General features: G+C 39.4%; 1 protein-coding gene across 6 annotated transcripts in view; it reads left to right on the forward strand.

Annotated features, from left to right (window-relative positions):
• EML1 (EMAP like 1) overlaps positions 1-16,954 on the forward strand; it is a 338,018-nt gene that overhangs the window by 123,964 nt on the left and 197,100 nt on the right. For all 6 annotated transcript variants that reach the window (XM_090034008.1, XM_090034006.1, XM_090034003.1 and 3 more), the window contains 2 exons: positions 9,026-9,160; positions 12,323-12,351. In XM_090034008.1, coding sequence (XP_089890134.1) covers positions 9,026-9,160; positions 12,323-12,351 — 164 coding nt within the window. The remainder of the gene's footprint in view (positions 1-9,025; positions 9,161-12,322; positions 12,352-16,954) is intronic.

The raw sequence follows: 16,954 nt of genomic DNA on the forward strand, positions 1-16,954 counted from the left end.
GCATGTGGCGGGACCCAGGCAGAGGAGCCTGCCCAGGGCCAGCACTGGAGACCTAGCTGGAGGGCAGACGAGGTGGCTGACCTGGCCATTTGGGGCCAGGAGGACAAGCTTTAACAATTAAAAGTGGGCCACTGCCATGAGCACATCTTCCAGAGCAATAGCTGCCCAGACAGCAAGGCAGGGGCACCAGAAGACATGACAGCAGCGTTGTCCAAAATCCACCTGTGCAGACACGGCCCACTGGCAGCTGGCCCAGAAGTACAGGAGGCTCTGTTGCAGTGACCATACCACAGGCCAGGCAGCCTTGTGGTCCCCATCTGGGTCTGGCAGGCACACAGTCGTGGGGCCACATGCTGTTGCAGGTGGCAGCAGGTAACAGCCAGGCAGCAGCCCCCACTGCCAGACTGCTGTAGAGGGTGCAAGGACCACTCTGTTATGGCTGCTTCCACAGTCCAGCTGGCCCAAAGAGCCCCAGATATCACCTGGCTGGACCTCAGGCTCCTGAGGGCAAGTAGCCCTGAGCTGCTGGCCAGGGCAGCTTTTTATACTGCTGGGGCCAGCACAGGTGCTGGCCCCAGCTTTCAGCTCCCCCTGGCTGAAGATCTGGGAGGAGCTGGGCAGGGTCAGTTTGCCCCAAGCAGCATAACTTACCCCATTCCAAAGTGTACGTTCATGCATGTGTGCTGAAGTACAAATCTCTGGCAAAAATTTGTGCCGCTGTTATTTGAGCTGCCGGAAGCGCATGTGCCTGCGTGTGTGGATGCACCCTTAGTTTCCTTATTTGTCTTGTGTCAGTCATCATTACAATAAGAACAGACAAATTGTAGAGAGAACTTCCAGCTTCTCTACTAATTTTGCATTAGCTGAAGACTTCCAGAATAGTTTGAAATATGTGTATCTGGTGTAAATATTCACTGGTTTATCAAACATTCCAGTTTAGGATGAAGAAACTCTTTCTTTGGGTCACTGAAATGGGAAAGGAGGGACTTCTGCCACATCCCTCTAAGCCTCTCTGTTTCTTATGGCAAGCCTTCTGTTTAGGGGTGATTGAGTGAGCCAAGAAGAGGCAGATTTATTTTCATTTTCCAACATTTCTTAGAGGTTTTGAGAGGTCATGTAAAATTTAAAAAGTGGATAAAAATACATAATTGTGGATAACATTTATAGTTTTAATAACTGATGATAATGGGGTTTTATAGTATTTTTAAAATCATTCAAGACCTCTCCATACTGTTGATTTGGAACATCTTGACTTCTTCTTTTTTAGGTCACTGTCTAATGTTTTGAATTGTAATGAAACAGTTTGACTCCTTCAAAAGTGAAATTTTGAAATGAGAAAATTAAGTCCAGAAAATTGACAACATTTGTTTAATTTCAGAATATTTTCCCCAATGGGAATTTTCCTTAAAAACAATGTGGTTTTAAACATTAGGACTTCAACAAAAACAGCATCTTTTATAAAAACAATTTGATACCTATATTCGCTAATTAATCATCTTAGACATCTCAAACCATTTTGCATAACTATGGTGTGTGTATATAAAATGACTGATTTTTTTTCTTATACTTATCCTTACTAAGGTAGTAGAAAAATTGTCTTCTAGTGTGGTTATTCAATCTGCTTCTTGTGATACCCCTTTTACTTTGCCATCATTCTTGTCATTAAAAGACACATTGTTGGACTCTGAACATATAGCTTGGACTGATTAAACATCTGACTGAGGAATTAGTAAATGTCACGCTACTTTAGTTTTGCATGTAACTTCATATCTTGAATGTGTGTGATTATGTGTCTTGCATAAGTTTCTTTGAATGTGTCTTCTTCCATGGTTTTATTGTAGCATTTACTTTGTATTCTGCTTTGTTTATGCATCTCTCAGTCATGGATTAAGCAGGTCTGTGAGTCTTCTCAATGCATGCAAACTGAAAAAGCCTACTATAAGGTGAGGGGTTCTTGCTACTATTTTAGTGTCAAGTTTCAGTAGTTTTTTCCCTCCTGTCATAGCTCAATATATAGAAATTGGTTACTTAGTGATACTAGTAATATAACAATACACAAATGTAGTTATTAATACACCCATTAGTATTTTCAGAAATTATTTTTTGCAATATACGATAATAACCATTGCACTAATATGTAGTAACAGTTTTAGAAAGTATGTAGTATAGCCATGGTTATCCAAGCCCCTTTGGACAGCATGTGCCAAAAAGCCCTTCAGGTAACTGAAATCATACAGGTAAGTGTAAACAGAATCTTGTGAAGAGTTGTACATACTAACACATGATGCAAAATGTAAAATCAAATTTAACAGTAGAGATATTAAATATGTAAAACTTAATGGAGAGCAGCTTGCTATGCAACACCAACAGTTAAATGTTATTATATCAAACCTATGAATAAACATATGTATTATATTAAATAATGTTTAAAAGAGAATAGTGTACAAAATAATTAAAAGATACAATACTGTATCAAACTTAAGAGTAGAGATACAGTACTGTATTAGATAAAACTTAAAAAGTTATACAATACCAGCAGTTACAAGTTAGTAAAGAAAGATGACATTTAGATAACTGGGGATGTACTGTAACTCCATTATAAAAAGAGGTAGCGTCTGATGAAGTGAGCTGTTGCTCGAGAAAGCTTATTCATCTCTGATTCAGTTAGTTTATAAGGTGTACTTCTACCTTCCCTTCCATTATAAAGAATGTACTTGAAATCAAACTAATTTTGTTTTGTTCAAAACTATACCTTTGCTTAAAATGAAACGAGACCTAATTTGGACTCAACTATGTTCATACAACCCTGTAAATCAAAGCTGTTTACAGGAGTTACTGTGGTACATTTCCTCCTTGTTTTAAATTTCGCTTGAAATGTCAATGGCCGCATCCATGCAATCAGGGGCTTGCACGTTGTGGCGCCACAAACCATGTGCACAGAATGTTAAAATGTGCCCTGCTCTGCAAATTTGCAGCATGGGCCAAAATTTACTACCGGGAAATCCTGGTAGGAAAAAAAAAAACCCAGGTAAATAAACACGGTGTGGCGCACACAACAGAAATGTGTGTCCAAAGACACAGGGGCTTAGTTCTCTAGGGAGATACTCTAGCTGCTGCCCAGAGTGTTTCCGCTCCTTCAGTTGTGCCCTAGCTTCTCCAGTACACCAGGAGTTGGAAGGAGCTGGGCATGGGCATTTTTCCCAAAGTGGGACAATTTGCCCCTCCACAAAGCACATGTACAGGGATGTGCACTGCAGCAAAAAGTAACAGAACAAATTTGTGCCGCTTCTGTTTTTGCCACTACAAGTGCACCCCCCTCCACAGCTGGATGTGGCCAGTATGTGTAAAGCCCATATGGTTATTCATTTTTATTTTTTTGTCTCACCTTATTTTTATATGTTAACAATTTTCAGACCTACTAAGCTAGTTAATGCCATGATTGTGTTGCTGCAACCATCATCTTTTCTTATCACTTCATTTCTATACTGTCTGTCATTCCCTAAGACTCACATTGGCCTGTCTAAAACCTACATTGTAGGCTTTGTGAGTCAGGGATTTTATCCTGCTTTTTCTTCTGTGAAGTGCCTGGCATGCTCTTCAGTTCTGTTAGATAAATAAAAGATATATAAGGATTTTGGGGCTTTGGCGCACAAATACCATTAATGTATTGATGACAGTAATTTAGTTGGTAGAAACTTTTTTAATATCAGTTTCCATAATACTTTTGTAATTTTTGTTTTTAGGTTGAGAGTAAGAATATTCTAACTGGATAAAACTAATTATTTTAAATATTAATGATAAAGCCCAAAATACCTCCTTTTACTTGTTTTGTAATTGGAAGAGTACTATAGATATTCTTTCTGAACTAGGACTTCTTTCTCCAGAAGGAAAGCATTCATTTAAACATCAATAATTTTCACTTTTTCCATAATTTTGGAACTATTTAACATTTGTTGCTTAAATTTGAGATTTTGAACTTATAATGTGCTATTATTTGCAAATTACTTAAAATAATAATTGGAAGCAAAAGGCTGCTTTGAAATCACAATTTTGTACCATACAGTGAAGTTTCATCATCTCCACAGCTAATGAATGTAACACAAAAAATGAGCTTTGATCCTGTGGACACTTGATATGGATTTAATTTCATGCCCTGGTGTAGAGTCTTACAGTGGGATAATTTAGGCAAATACAGGCCCTTATATAAGGATAAACATTTGGAGGATCAGAACATTAATCTGTAATTGGAACAATATTAAAATAGACTACATTATGAGATTTAGCAAGCTATATTTGGTTATTATGTTACCAGTATTTTATCTACGCTGAAGCTTACTGTGAGCATCCATCTCTTGCACTCAGCTCCTGCAGCTAGTGAATAGTGGTTCAGCCTGGCAAGTGTCCACAGCAATCCCTTTGTACATTTTAAATGTAAAATCTTAAGTGGTCATCTGTTTGGCTGTTAACTAAAGGTGTTTATGCCTGAGTCTTCCTTTTGGTCAAAGAGGGCTGGAAGCGGAGGGAACACAACAGGGTGATGTAAGAACATCCCAGGGTATAAGCAGACATTTATATTTGTTGCACCATATCAACTGTTTAAGTGCAAGAAAAAGCAGCTGCCCTCATGTTCTTGCTGTTTGTTGTGCTAAAAAATCCACAGATCCATGACAAAGAAGTTGTTGTTTCAAACAGCAACTTCATTGTCTGTCTGTGAATAACAAGTGTAATGTGTGGACAGGTCCTTCTGACCTGCAGAGTCGCACAGTGCTCAGTTCTCTCTTTGCCTTCAAGCCCAGCAGGGAGCAGTCAGGGACCCTGCAGTAACTGGCTTGCAGACAGCCCTGTCCCAGTTGCCACTGGGCCACAGCAGCAGCAGGGGCTGATCAGGTAGCAAGGGTAATGAGGCTGTCCGTAAGCTGGGAACTTGAAAGGGCTGCTGGTACTCAAGTTGGTGCAGCCTTTTTAAGGGCTTGAACATCAGCAGCCCTTTAAAGTTCCTGGCTCACAAGGTCTACAAATGCAGGGGGGCTGTTCCAATGCATTGTGATTACAGCATGTCAAAGCAGACTTGAGCCCACTGGAGCATGCTAATTAGTGTGTTTCAGCTAGCCTGCATCTCATGTCAGTGTCCCTATTTTTCAAAATGGCAGTAGGGGCGCTTTAACTAAAACTTGTTCGAGCTTTAGTTAAAATGCCCCTGCTACTGTTGTGACGTGCCAGGACGCTGATACACAAGACACTGTGGGCATTTTAATTAGAATGTCTCTTGGAGCCATTCTAATTAAAGCACCCCCTACTCCACCCCTGGAGCATGTGTAAAAATGCCCACAGGCACTCCCACACCAGCTTGCACTCAGCTTCATCAGCTGTTTCTGCAATGGCAACAATTAATCAGGCAAACCTGTCAGTGAGCCTGTCCCAGTGAGCCTCTCCCTGAGAATGGGAATGCTAAGGAGCAGCCACTTTTATGTCTTGGCTGGAGACCATCCCTTTATATCAACATTTTACTTCCCAGCTAGGGGGTTGTGCATTTATGGTCATGCACGTTGCACTATAGAATTCCATAGCACCCATAGCACGCCAACAATTATATCTGCCTAAGCACCCAATTGCTACCTTTTCAGGAAGGAAGATTGGAGGGTGAGAGAGGGAGAGAGACTTGCATCTCTGTGAACCCCATCCCAGAGGCTGGAAAATTTCACCATTTTTTTTAGATTGTAGGGAATCTTTTCTCATAAATATAAGTATAAAATGCACATTTTAAAAAAGATAATAAGCGAAGCTTCAGAAATATTTAAGAGCTCATCCATTTCAAGTGTATTAAAACTGTTTGAAATATAATGTATTTGATACTGACAAGATCATGCTCTGTGCATTTGCTTAGGAAAAGGATGCCATTGACTTGGCTTTTCCTACTCTTTCCTTCCAAATGACGCCACTCCAGAGTTCCAGGTTGCACTTGTTTCTAGTATTGAAGTCACCAAGGACAATAATTTTGTCCTCCTTGGGAATATTAGTGAGAACACGGTCAAAATTGGAGCAAAAGTGTTCATTGACATTGTCAGCATCAGGGCATATGCATTGATACAGTGATGTACTGGTTGTTGCTGAGCCAGAGGGTCATAAGATGTTTGTTGATGCCCATGGGGAATTCTAAGTTGACTAATGAGCATATTCTTGATGGCAAAACCAATGCTGGCACTGGTTTCCCCTTCCAGAAGAAGGCATGGCCTTCATACTCTTCCCTCAGCTGGCGCTTGTCTGGTTGTCTTGTTTCAGTCAGAGCTGTGATTTCGATGCATCTCACTGGAACCCTAGAGACTATAGCAGTTATTCTTGCCAGTCATTCATGATCTTGTTTATTCAACAAGGTCTGAACATTCCTTGTTACAGAAGTCATTGTCTTTTTATGATGTTTTCAACTGCAGAGAAAATGATCCCACTGGATGCGGTCATCCAGCCAGGAGCAGATAAGACAGCCCAGTTTTAGGGCACTTTTTCTAGTCGCCTTCCCATGTAAGGTGAGCATAGGAGATCTTAAATAGGACTGCTCACTCATGGTATCAGCTGCTGAATAGCACCCCTGTGTCAACCTAGGTGCAGGACAACCATCAAGCTACCTCTTTCTGCATGCATATTTGTGGCTGAAAATTGCCAGATTCACTGGTCCTGTCTCCATCACCACTAGTCCATCACTGTGCGGCTTTTGAGTGTTGGCATGGGAGAGTTGTGTTTCCTGTGATAAAAGCCCATGCTTGACTTCATGCATCATAAGGAAGCTGGTGTGCTGAAATAACCACATGATCTTAACAAGGACGTCTGGTGTGCTGTCTAGGAAACCAAGAACAATAAGGCTACTGGACTGGATGGCATACTTGCTGAAATCTTCAAGGCTGGTGGTAAGAAATTGATACTGAGACTCTACAGATTTATTCTCTGAATTTGGAACAACAAGGAATCTCTGGGGACCTGAAGAACATGAATATCGTGGCTGTCTTTAAGAAAGGAGATAACTCCTATCAAGATATTACCCTCCTTTCTATAGAACCCTCCTTTCTTGCCAAGGCTGTTGACTCCATCAGTCACAAAAACTTGTGGAAAGTAGTGGCCAGATTTGAATGCCCTGAAAAATACGTCGAGATGCTGAGGCTCCTCTGTGACCAGACAGTTGCCACTGTTCTTTGTAGTGGATCACAGATAGGTCCATTTGTCATCCAAACTGGGGTCAAGCAAGGATGCTTCATTGCCCCGATTCTGGTTCTTGCTAAGGACTACCTCCCTTCCAGAACTGACACTGAATACCAAATGGCTGGAGAGCTTTTCAACCTGAGCCATTTTTCCTTGAAGACTAAAATATTCAAAACAACCACCCATAACCTTCAGTATGCTGATGACTCCACCATCTTTGCCCACACTGAGAAAAAACCCCTAAAGCATGTTGGATCTCTTTGAAGAAGCCTACCAAACTTGGGGTCTCTTGCTCAACATTGAGAAGACTGAAGTGCTCTATCAGCCTGATCCAAGCCATGAATGCAACTCCCTTCCTCAAATTACCATCAAGGGGAAGACCCTTGAAGTCATCAAGCACTTCCCTTACCTTTCCCAGAGAGTGAACGTTGATGAGATCCAGCACAAGATCCAGTGCCCAAGCACCTCCTTTAAGAAATCGCTTCAGCATGTTTTTATTGATCATGATCTCTGGAAAGACACCTGGATCCAGGTCTAAAACACAGTCACCATCTCCTCTCCTCTATGAATGTGAAATGTGGGTAACCTACTGTTTTTTATCGCATGGGCCTGGAGAGGTATCATCAGTGATGCCTGTAGAAAATCCTATGCATCAAATGAGAAGATCACAACACAGACACCAGCATCCTTGCTGAAGCTAGTTAGCATCATTGAGCTTGTGATCCTCAAGCATCAGATTCACTGGACCAGAGATTGCATGGAGACGCCCAACTCTTGACTCCTGAAACAAGTGCTCTACTCCCAGTTTAGTTGTGGCCAGAGGAAATACAACAAGGACACATTGAAAGTATTTCTCAAGAAAACAGACAATCAAGAATTGGGAGGAGCTGGCTGCTAACTGTTTTGGATGGTGCTACAACCAAAGTGGCTGCCCGCTTTGCAGTAAAGTGCTTTGTCCTCTAAGCAGAGAAGATAGAACAGAGGAAGTAAAAGAACAGCAATCTTGACCTGCAGCCTACTCTTCCCTGTGGAAAGGCCTGCAATTTCTGTGGACAAATTGGTGGCTCAAGGATTGGCCTCTTAAGTCACCTCAAGATTCATCAATGAGAGGTGATGGGATTACCAATGACAATTCAATACTGAAGTAAAGGCTGAATGGATTTGTAAAGACACAGCTTTTTAGTTGTCAAAATTTGACCTACTTCTAATATTATATATAATCTGTTTGGGAATGAAAGCTGTTACTTTCTTTTCAAATCTCTCATACCATTTTTAAGGTGTTTGTAGGTTGTAATAATGTACAAAATGTCAAATGTGACCTCCCTCAGGTACTCTGCTTCAGTAGTAGATTGTATTACCTGAGCTATGAATATTCTAGCTGTTCTCAGTGATGCCAGCATAGCACACTTTGTAGAGCAAAAAATCCCAAAATCTAAACATGCAGTTTTCTGTTGCACTAGATCAGAGGTTCCCAACCTTTTTGGAGTGGGGGAGGGTCCTCCACATGCCTGCACCATGCTCAGTGGTGAACCTGGAAGTGCTATGCATGGAAGCACTGGTGGCAAACCCAGAAGTGCTCTTCTTGAACACTTCACGACCCTCCTGAGGGCCCCCTGCAACCCTGGGTTGGGAATCACTGCACAAATACCCAGCACTGTGCTGTGTTGTAGCTGCTGAATAAATTGCTATACATCAAAAAATATTTTTATTTGTTAAATAGATGTGATCCTAGAAATAAGTGCAGCAAAATATTCTAGGACAGTTTGTAAAAATTGTTTTTTGTATTAAAAAATCTCTTTATATGCACTACTGTGTAACTTACTGTCTTTTCTCTTAGTACTGTTAAGAGAACCAGTTCAGCTGAACGTGTATCCCCAGGAGGTCGAAGGGAAAGCTATGGAGATTCCAAAGGCAGTCGCAATCGCACTGGATCCACTAGCAGTTCTTCTAGTGGTAAAAAGAACAGCGAGAGGTATGAGATACTTCCTTACTTTCCTCCTCCCTAATAATTACTCTGGTAAGGAAGCTTTAAGCAAGTAGCTGGTGGAAGATTGGGGTTTGGTTTTTTTAATGTTTCACAAGAGTGTTTTAAAATGCTCTGTATCCAAATACGTTTTCGAATTAAGAGGTTACAGATTGTTTGGCTTTTTGTATTTGAAGCTATAAGCAATGTGAAATTCTCAAGATGATAGAAAGGTTCATAGATATGAATCCTTTTTTCCAATATCCTGTTAGATGCTGGTGTGCTGCTTTTCATGACTTTTCTCCTTTGATAATGCAGTTACTTGGCTAGGGTATCATATGTGGATTCTCCTGAAGTGTTAGCATATTACTGAAATAGCAGTTCACATTAGTAATAGGGGCATTGGTAACAATACAGTAGTTTAAACTGTGGTGAGATGTGTACTTAATTAATATACTCATTTACCCATTTAAGACTGATTTTACTTTCTAGGCTTTTTTGGCAAACTTCATAGAACAATTGAGGTTTCCATAAGTTTCTAAATAAAATAGTTACTAACTTTTGTAGAGGAGATATTTAAATTCACTTTTGGAACTTTGTCCTGTTCATCCTTATTCCATTGGATCCTTCTAGATAAAGGGTATCAAAGATAGGGCCATTGGGTTGGAACCAGCCCATGTAGCAGTTTCTCCTGGCCAGCAAGGCTCCTGGAGAGGCCAGGAATGAAGGGTACGGCAAGCAGGTATGGGGTCTGTTGCTGAACTTCTTGGTATGGAGCCTTGTTGGAAACCTGTATTGGCAGCAGGTGGTGAGCAACAGCTGCATTAACCCCCACCAGGTCTGGATCTTTTTGGTGAGGAGCCCCACAGTCTAGGTCCAGTCTGAGCTGGGGACTGAGTTTGACACTCCTGCTCTAAATAAATAGATTTTTTTCCACACATTCTGATAATGGTTTAGACTGGGGCGGGCAAAATGTGGGCCAGATGTGGCCTGCTGGGCCATTCTATCCGGCCTGTGGGGCCCCTAAAAAATTTAGAAAATTAATATTTATCTGCCCCTGGCTGCCTGTCATGTGGCCCTTGATGGCTTGCCAAAACTCAGTAAGCAGCTGCCTGCCCAAAAGAATTGCCCATCCCTTGTTTAGACAAAAGTCATTTTTTAAATTAAGCAATGCCATTCCCTTTATTCAAAAGTATCCGTGGAAAAGTAGGTGACAGAACAGCTGTGATCTTTCAGCTCCTTATGTTTTTTGATATGGCTCTCCATACCCTCCTGGTTTAGAGGTAGAGTCTGGGAGAGAAATGGGGTCTGAGTGCTGAAGAACATGAGGGAGACAGGCAGGCTTACTGAGGCATTTGTGGAAGAAGAATAGTTAAACAGGGCTTTGGAGACAGGTTTTGCAGGAACTTGAGTTATGTTGAAGAGCTGTAGAGAGCTGGAATATAGGGGAGCCCAACACCTTTACCTGTTCTTGAAGCACAACTGCTATGTCTGTTCAACACAATAGTTAGGAGTCATCTCCCCATGCAGAGTGGTCTTGAGTAAGTCACTGGCCTGAAATTCAGGACAGCTGATTTCCTTCCTTCCTTCCAGCATTTGTCACACGTTTTGTCTGTGACTTTAGTGATAACACTTAATTTCTCTGTGCCCCAGTTCCACATCTGTTAAAAAGGTGGGGGGAAAGGGCAACATCTCTATCTTGCAGATGTTGTCATCATTCAGGCATTAATAGTGAGAAGGATCATGTATCAGTCTAATGTTGCTGAAGCCTTTCATACATTAATGAAGCTATATGTATAGTCACTGCATTACTCACCCATCCAGCTCACTATATGGATCCAGGCCCTATTCAGCACCTACCCACAGAAATCCTCTTGCCTCCACATTCATTCACTGCCTTGGCATCCTCCCTGGAGAGATAAGGGTGGGAGGTGCAGTGCATTGAGAGGTGCTGAAATGTTTGTGGATAGGGTGTTGAATGACTTGATTGCTTATTTCCTTGCTTTAAGACTTTAGTTTGGGGCTATGAAGTCACACAGCTATAACTCAAAGTTTCTGAAGCTTTTTGTATGAAACATAATAAATTATCTGAGGAAGTCTTTGGGGAAAAAATGAAAATACCATGAGGGAGGATATAGTGAATTGTTTACATGAACCAAAAAGTACGTCAGCCATACAAAGCCAGTGGCAGTGTTTTCTTTGATGATTATATTCTTGAAAGCAAAGTGGGATTTCGCAAACTGATATTTTGCAACAGGTTTGGCCATTCTGAAAAGTTGACTCTGTCTTGGAACATGTGACCTTTAAGTGTTGTAGCAGGGGTATATGCACAATGCAACCTTGTCTCTTTTAAACCGTCCAGATTTTATAAAGACGATTTTATAACTGTATCATTACAGTGCTTAATAATTTTTTTAAAGGTCTTGATACTAGGCACTAGACTTGTTCCAAGCCCGGAGCTGAGGAGTAATTTGAAAATCATTTACTATAAGTAGGGACCTATTGAAATCATAGCATCATCATGGGCTCTGTGAAGAGCATGCGCTCTGCACTATTGGCAGGCTCGCTACATGCCCCCTCCTCCCCGCCCAACCAAAAAACTTACCAGCAAGCAGAGAAGCCCTGCAGTCTGGGAACATGGCAGGGAGGGTGAGGGGAATGGTAGAGGGGGTGAGAGGGAGCAGGGTAGGACTGCTCACAGCAGTGAGCAGGGTGGGCAGCCCTGCCTCAGGGCCCCAGATCATGCACGAAGCATTCGCTATGGTGAACCCACAGCATATCATTGAGTAAAGCCTGTTACAGGACAAGAGGCCACCACCACCTGGGGAGGGAGGAACGGAGAGGAGGGCAGTAAGTCAGGCACGACCTGCAAACTGCTAGCCCCTTGTAACTTTACTGGGTTCACTGCTGCTGGATTTTCTAGCCTTCCCCATAGTTGTACTAGATATTCAGAGAAAAAAATTGACACCTCTTAGGAAAGGGAATGTGATTCCAGGGATATGAAAATGGCAGAATGTGAAAACACTTTTAGTATCTGTGTCAAGAGGATACTCCAGGAGTGCATTTTATGTCCAATGTTATATTTCCTTTTTATACAAATTGTTACTTCACATATGAAGCATTTTATATGCATGACAGACTTTAAAAGAAGATTCTTGATTGTTTTTACAGCAAACCGAAGGAACCAATGTTCAGTGCAGGTAGGTTCTCGTTTCATTTTCTCAATATCAACATTTATAACTTCCAGTGAGTTATGGATGTCTCAGGGTACTGATGTTAAGAACAAAAGCCTTTCACCTGCAGGCACTGGTGGCCTTCTTTACAATGAGTTAGTCATTATGACAAATGTGATAAAACAAAAACAGTGCTTTACCAAAAGAGGAAGTGCATTAGTTTGACCCACCACCCCAGTGTCTGTCTGTACAGATTCAATCAGCTATTAAATAAAAGTGCCAAAAAATCCTGCTGAAGTGCCAAGTCTATACAGATGTTGGGCAGTCTGGGTCCGACTAAGGTGATGCTTCTTCTGGGCATGAGCTGTGTTCAGTTCTGGGGCACACCAAGTTGAAAGTAAAGCACTGTTTTTTGGGTTTTTTTTTTTTTTCCACGTCTGTAAGCAGCACCAGTTTTAATGTCCAAATGAGTTTAACTTCCAACTGGAAACTGTTGACCAAAGGCTAAAGAATTAAAAGGCAATGGATAATAATCATCTTATCCAGTAGTGGTGCTAATCTGCAAAACAGAATTAATATTTTTATGGATTAAAGAGTTGCATGAAAATCCAAACTATGGTGCTTGGTAGTGATGAGATTTTAAGGGTGATTTTCATACACGACTATGACTGAGCAAATGGTATTAAGAGATTTCACATCTGTCTCAACGCTTTTCTGACCACATTAGCCAACTGACAAAAAAGCAGGTGTGTTTTTTTAATTGTGATTCTAAAAAACTTGTCTTTTGACCCGTCAAGCTGTATTCTTACTTTCTTTCTTGTGCATTGTTGTCAGTTCTGAATCCTCAGTGTAAATGAAGACAGACTTTGACATTACCATTTGCACTTCAGAAATATTACAAATGATCCTTTTTTCATATGAGACATAATAGAATGCAGATTACTTCCCTTGTCTATGTTTCCTGTGCAGAGCCAATCAAAATATCAATACAATCTTACTTTTTGATAAAATAAGCAAATATAACTGATTTGCTGACAACAGATTTGTTCACAGTAAGTGTCACTTTTTGCAGATATTTTTGGCTATTATTATACATTAAACCGGAAAAAGGCAGGTTTCTTTTTCTTGGGTTGTTAATCAAAGTCCCAAGAAAATAGGCCCATGCTTAAGGATAAGCACTTACATATTGAGATAAGTAGAGCTTATTTTAAGTATGTGTTTAATTACTTCACTGGATCACAGCTCAAGCCTTTTTCATGGAAACTTGTGCTGTAGCAGAAGAAAGTAGCTTCTGAGCAACTAAACTGAATTTTTCTCTCGTATTTTTTTTCTTTTGCTTTTCTATTAACAAAAACATTTGACATGAATAATCTTTGTTAAAAAGTTTTTCAGTGAGATTCCAGCTGAGATGCAAATTAGTTATTTAGCCTCTGTGATCATGACCATGCTCTAATTCAGGCAAAATTAGTATTCCTAAAAATTGACTTTATTTTTAGCATGCAATTTCATAGTGAAGTTTAACAGTTTTTCAAATAGTAAAATTGTTCTAAATCTGGTGCTGTCAGCAAGAAGAACAGAACTTTGAATGCACTTGCACAGATTTGAACAGACCGTGGGTTAATGTTTTGCCAAGGAGTAGGTTAGCATCTAGCAGAGAGTACTTCTGAACAACCAGTAGAGAAAGGTCTTAGGTGAGCCTGCTGTACGCAAACACATCTTCATCTAGCACTTCTGTCTCTGTCTCTGTAATCACAAGGGAAGCGCCGTGTGACGCACTGCAAAGGTAGGCTTCACTTCCAAGACCTCATAGCTCTCTAAGCAAAATCATTACCAGGTGACAGAAGCTGTATGTTTGTACAGCCATCGTAGTACCTTTATATGATTTTTATACTGCTAAACTTCTTTATCTTTTAAGTCAAAATAGTAATGTAATATCTATTAGAATTATAACCCCTGGATGCACTTTCATAGTAACAATGGGTTATAATTGAGATTTTTGTTGACTTTGGGAGAATTTTTTTTAAATTCTGTGTTGAGAGAGCTATATGGAAACACATGAATGTTTCACTGTGTTTGAAATGGTTTTCTGCACTCTGCTAAAATGTCCTTTGATATAGAACCTGACCCTTTATTGGCTGCTTTGCTATAAGCCTGAGTATGTTTATAGAAGCATTGGTTGTCCCTTGCTGTATCTTCCACGGTAGATTGTAGATGTAGCTGAATTATCAGTAAATAGAGCTAGATATCTTACTAATTTTAAATGCTTTTTGCTCAGTATGATAATATGTTTAATAATGTATATATTTTTAAACCATAGCTAAATTGTACAGTCACACATTTGATGCATGTTTGTTGTTTGTGGTATAATCATGGATCTTGCTGTGGATTTTAGAAAGCATTTATTCCTAATAATGTTTTCACTAATCAACATTTTTTACCTTTGCATCTAATAACAATAAATTCTTATAAAAATTGACTTATTTTGCCATGAGGCCAAATTTTTGAAAGAGCTTCAACCCCATGATGAAATTTTATGCTTACAATCAGTGGAGGACTCAATTGCAGATCCAACTAACATTTAGTCATCTGACCTTCTTAAATGCAGTAAATGCTGTCCTTTGCTATCCTTTACAGCCACAGTTTATTTTGCACCTGACAATGTTGCAGGTACAAATAACAGTAACAATAATGATAATGGTATTAGCAGTAACAACCATAATAAGCTACTTAAAAATTTGGCCGTTGATTCATTTTTATAGTCCTCCAATTACTTTCTTTGTTTATACCTGTGTATTCAAAGTGATCTCCTGTTTTATACATTTGGTATGAGAAAGTAAGGGGAAAGGATGTGGGGTAGTTTTTATGCTTTAGTAACTTCTGTCATTGTGATTACTACATTTCAAGTGACCAAAGCAGTTCTCTGATGATTAAACTTCCCCAGCTCCCATCTTTAACAGTCATGATTAGAGTTGACATTGTTAAAAATCTGTTAGCTTTCCAAATGTGACTGACTCCATGCCCCAGCATTAGTGCAGCTGATCTCAGCCTAATCATAGAGGTATTACATGATAATACATATAATCCATGATTTTTCTGTATAAAAAGGTAATTTAGTTCTATATAAAGCAATAGAAATTGAATGTATTTATAAGTATCCAAACATGCCTACAGTATTATCATGCATCTTGAATTCTATAATCTGTTAAGATTTTAATTGTATCCATTTTCAACATTAAATTTTCTGTTTTTTTCACTTAGGATTTTGAATTTAAAATTAGTTATTTTTATATAAATGCCCTATTTATATATAACATCATGCTACCACACATAAGTATGTTCTTGCATCAAATGAATTACAGTCTAAAAAGCAACGGTACATATGTTTCTATCATACAGTAACAAAATGATACTTCAGGTCTTTTACATTTATTTGCTCAATGAATTTCAACTGTGGGTGAGGCAGGGAATTATAATGTGTGCTTGTAGTCCCACTAAAAATGCTTCAGGTTTTTTTTTAATTAAAATAATAATGGCATGTACGTAACGAAGCTTTAAAATCTTTAGTTTAACAGACCTTGTAAGTTTTATTTACATAATTTTGTTACTTCTGCCCTCCCATTTTCTGTGCCTGTGATTATTCTGTCTAGTAACTCTACAGATGTCACTGACTCCAAAACTGCTTGATTCACATGAAAACAAGGCTGAATCTCTTGATCTGCTGATGGAGCAGGAGGAGCCAGCAAGTTCTGAATCTGGACAAACTTCACCAGAAGTTCACAGGACACTGTCTTTGGCCTTGCCAGTTTCTAAAAGTCCTAGTCAGACCTTCATGCCATTTCCTAGATCTCCTAGTTTTATAAGCCCCATGAAGTCCCCAAGTCAGTATTTTCAAATCTGTTATTAATTCATGCTGCTATTCCCAGACATATTAAATAGAAAACCACTCACTACAGCATTTTCTCGTAGAAATGTTCACTTTGGTCAGCAAAGTTCAATTTGTAGCTCCTTCCGTGTACGCCCCTCTTTTCTTTTTATGATGTGTTGTCATTATTGTCATTCTGTTTTCAGTGTTTTAGCACTTCTTTAAACATTTATCTTTTCTGCATGTACATCAGCATGATTCCTTTTACTAATTGTTTGTGTTCTTTATACATAATGTATCTTTAACATTGTATCAAGTGTAAAGTATATCTTTACACTGAGATGCAGAGAATACAATTAAGTGTTAAAAAGTATTTTAGATGCTCAAATGTAAATATCCTTAAAAATAAATAAAAGAATATTAAGTGTCATTTCTGCGTTAATTGTAATTTTTACATTTGTGGTTTTTCCTAAGTTTTGCTATAAAAGATGTGCATATATATTAGTAGTTTCCCTAGAAATCACTAGTTTCAGACTTAATCCTTTTATTTTTTCTGGTTCTGCATTGCATAATCTGATTCTAGTTTGCTGCTTGTCTAAAAATATTTAAAGGAAAGAAGGAATTTATGTACTTTTTTCATAATCTCCTTCCAGTATTGATTTGTAATTAAAAAAACCCAAAAAATCTTCATATTTTATAAGTTTGAAATGGCTTATTATGGAAAATTATTGTTAATTGAAATGGAAATTAGGAGGGGATGAAACAACT

Source organism: Crocodylus siamensis, chromosome 2, assembly GCF_052110815.1.
Source record: "Crocodylus siamensis isolate JL-2025a chromosome 2, ASM5211081v1, whole genome shotgun sequence".
Lineage (NCBI taxonomy): Eukaryota > Metazoa > Chordata > Crocodylia > Crocodylidae > Crocodylus > Crocodylus siamensis.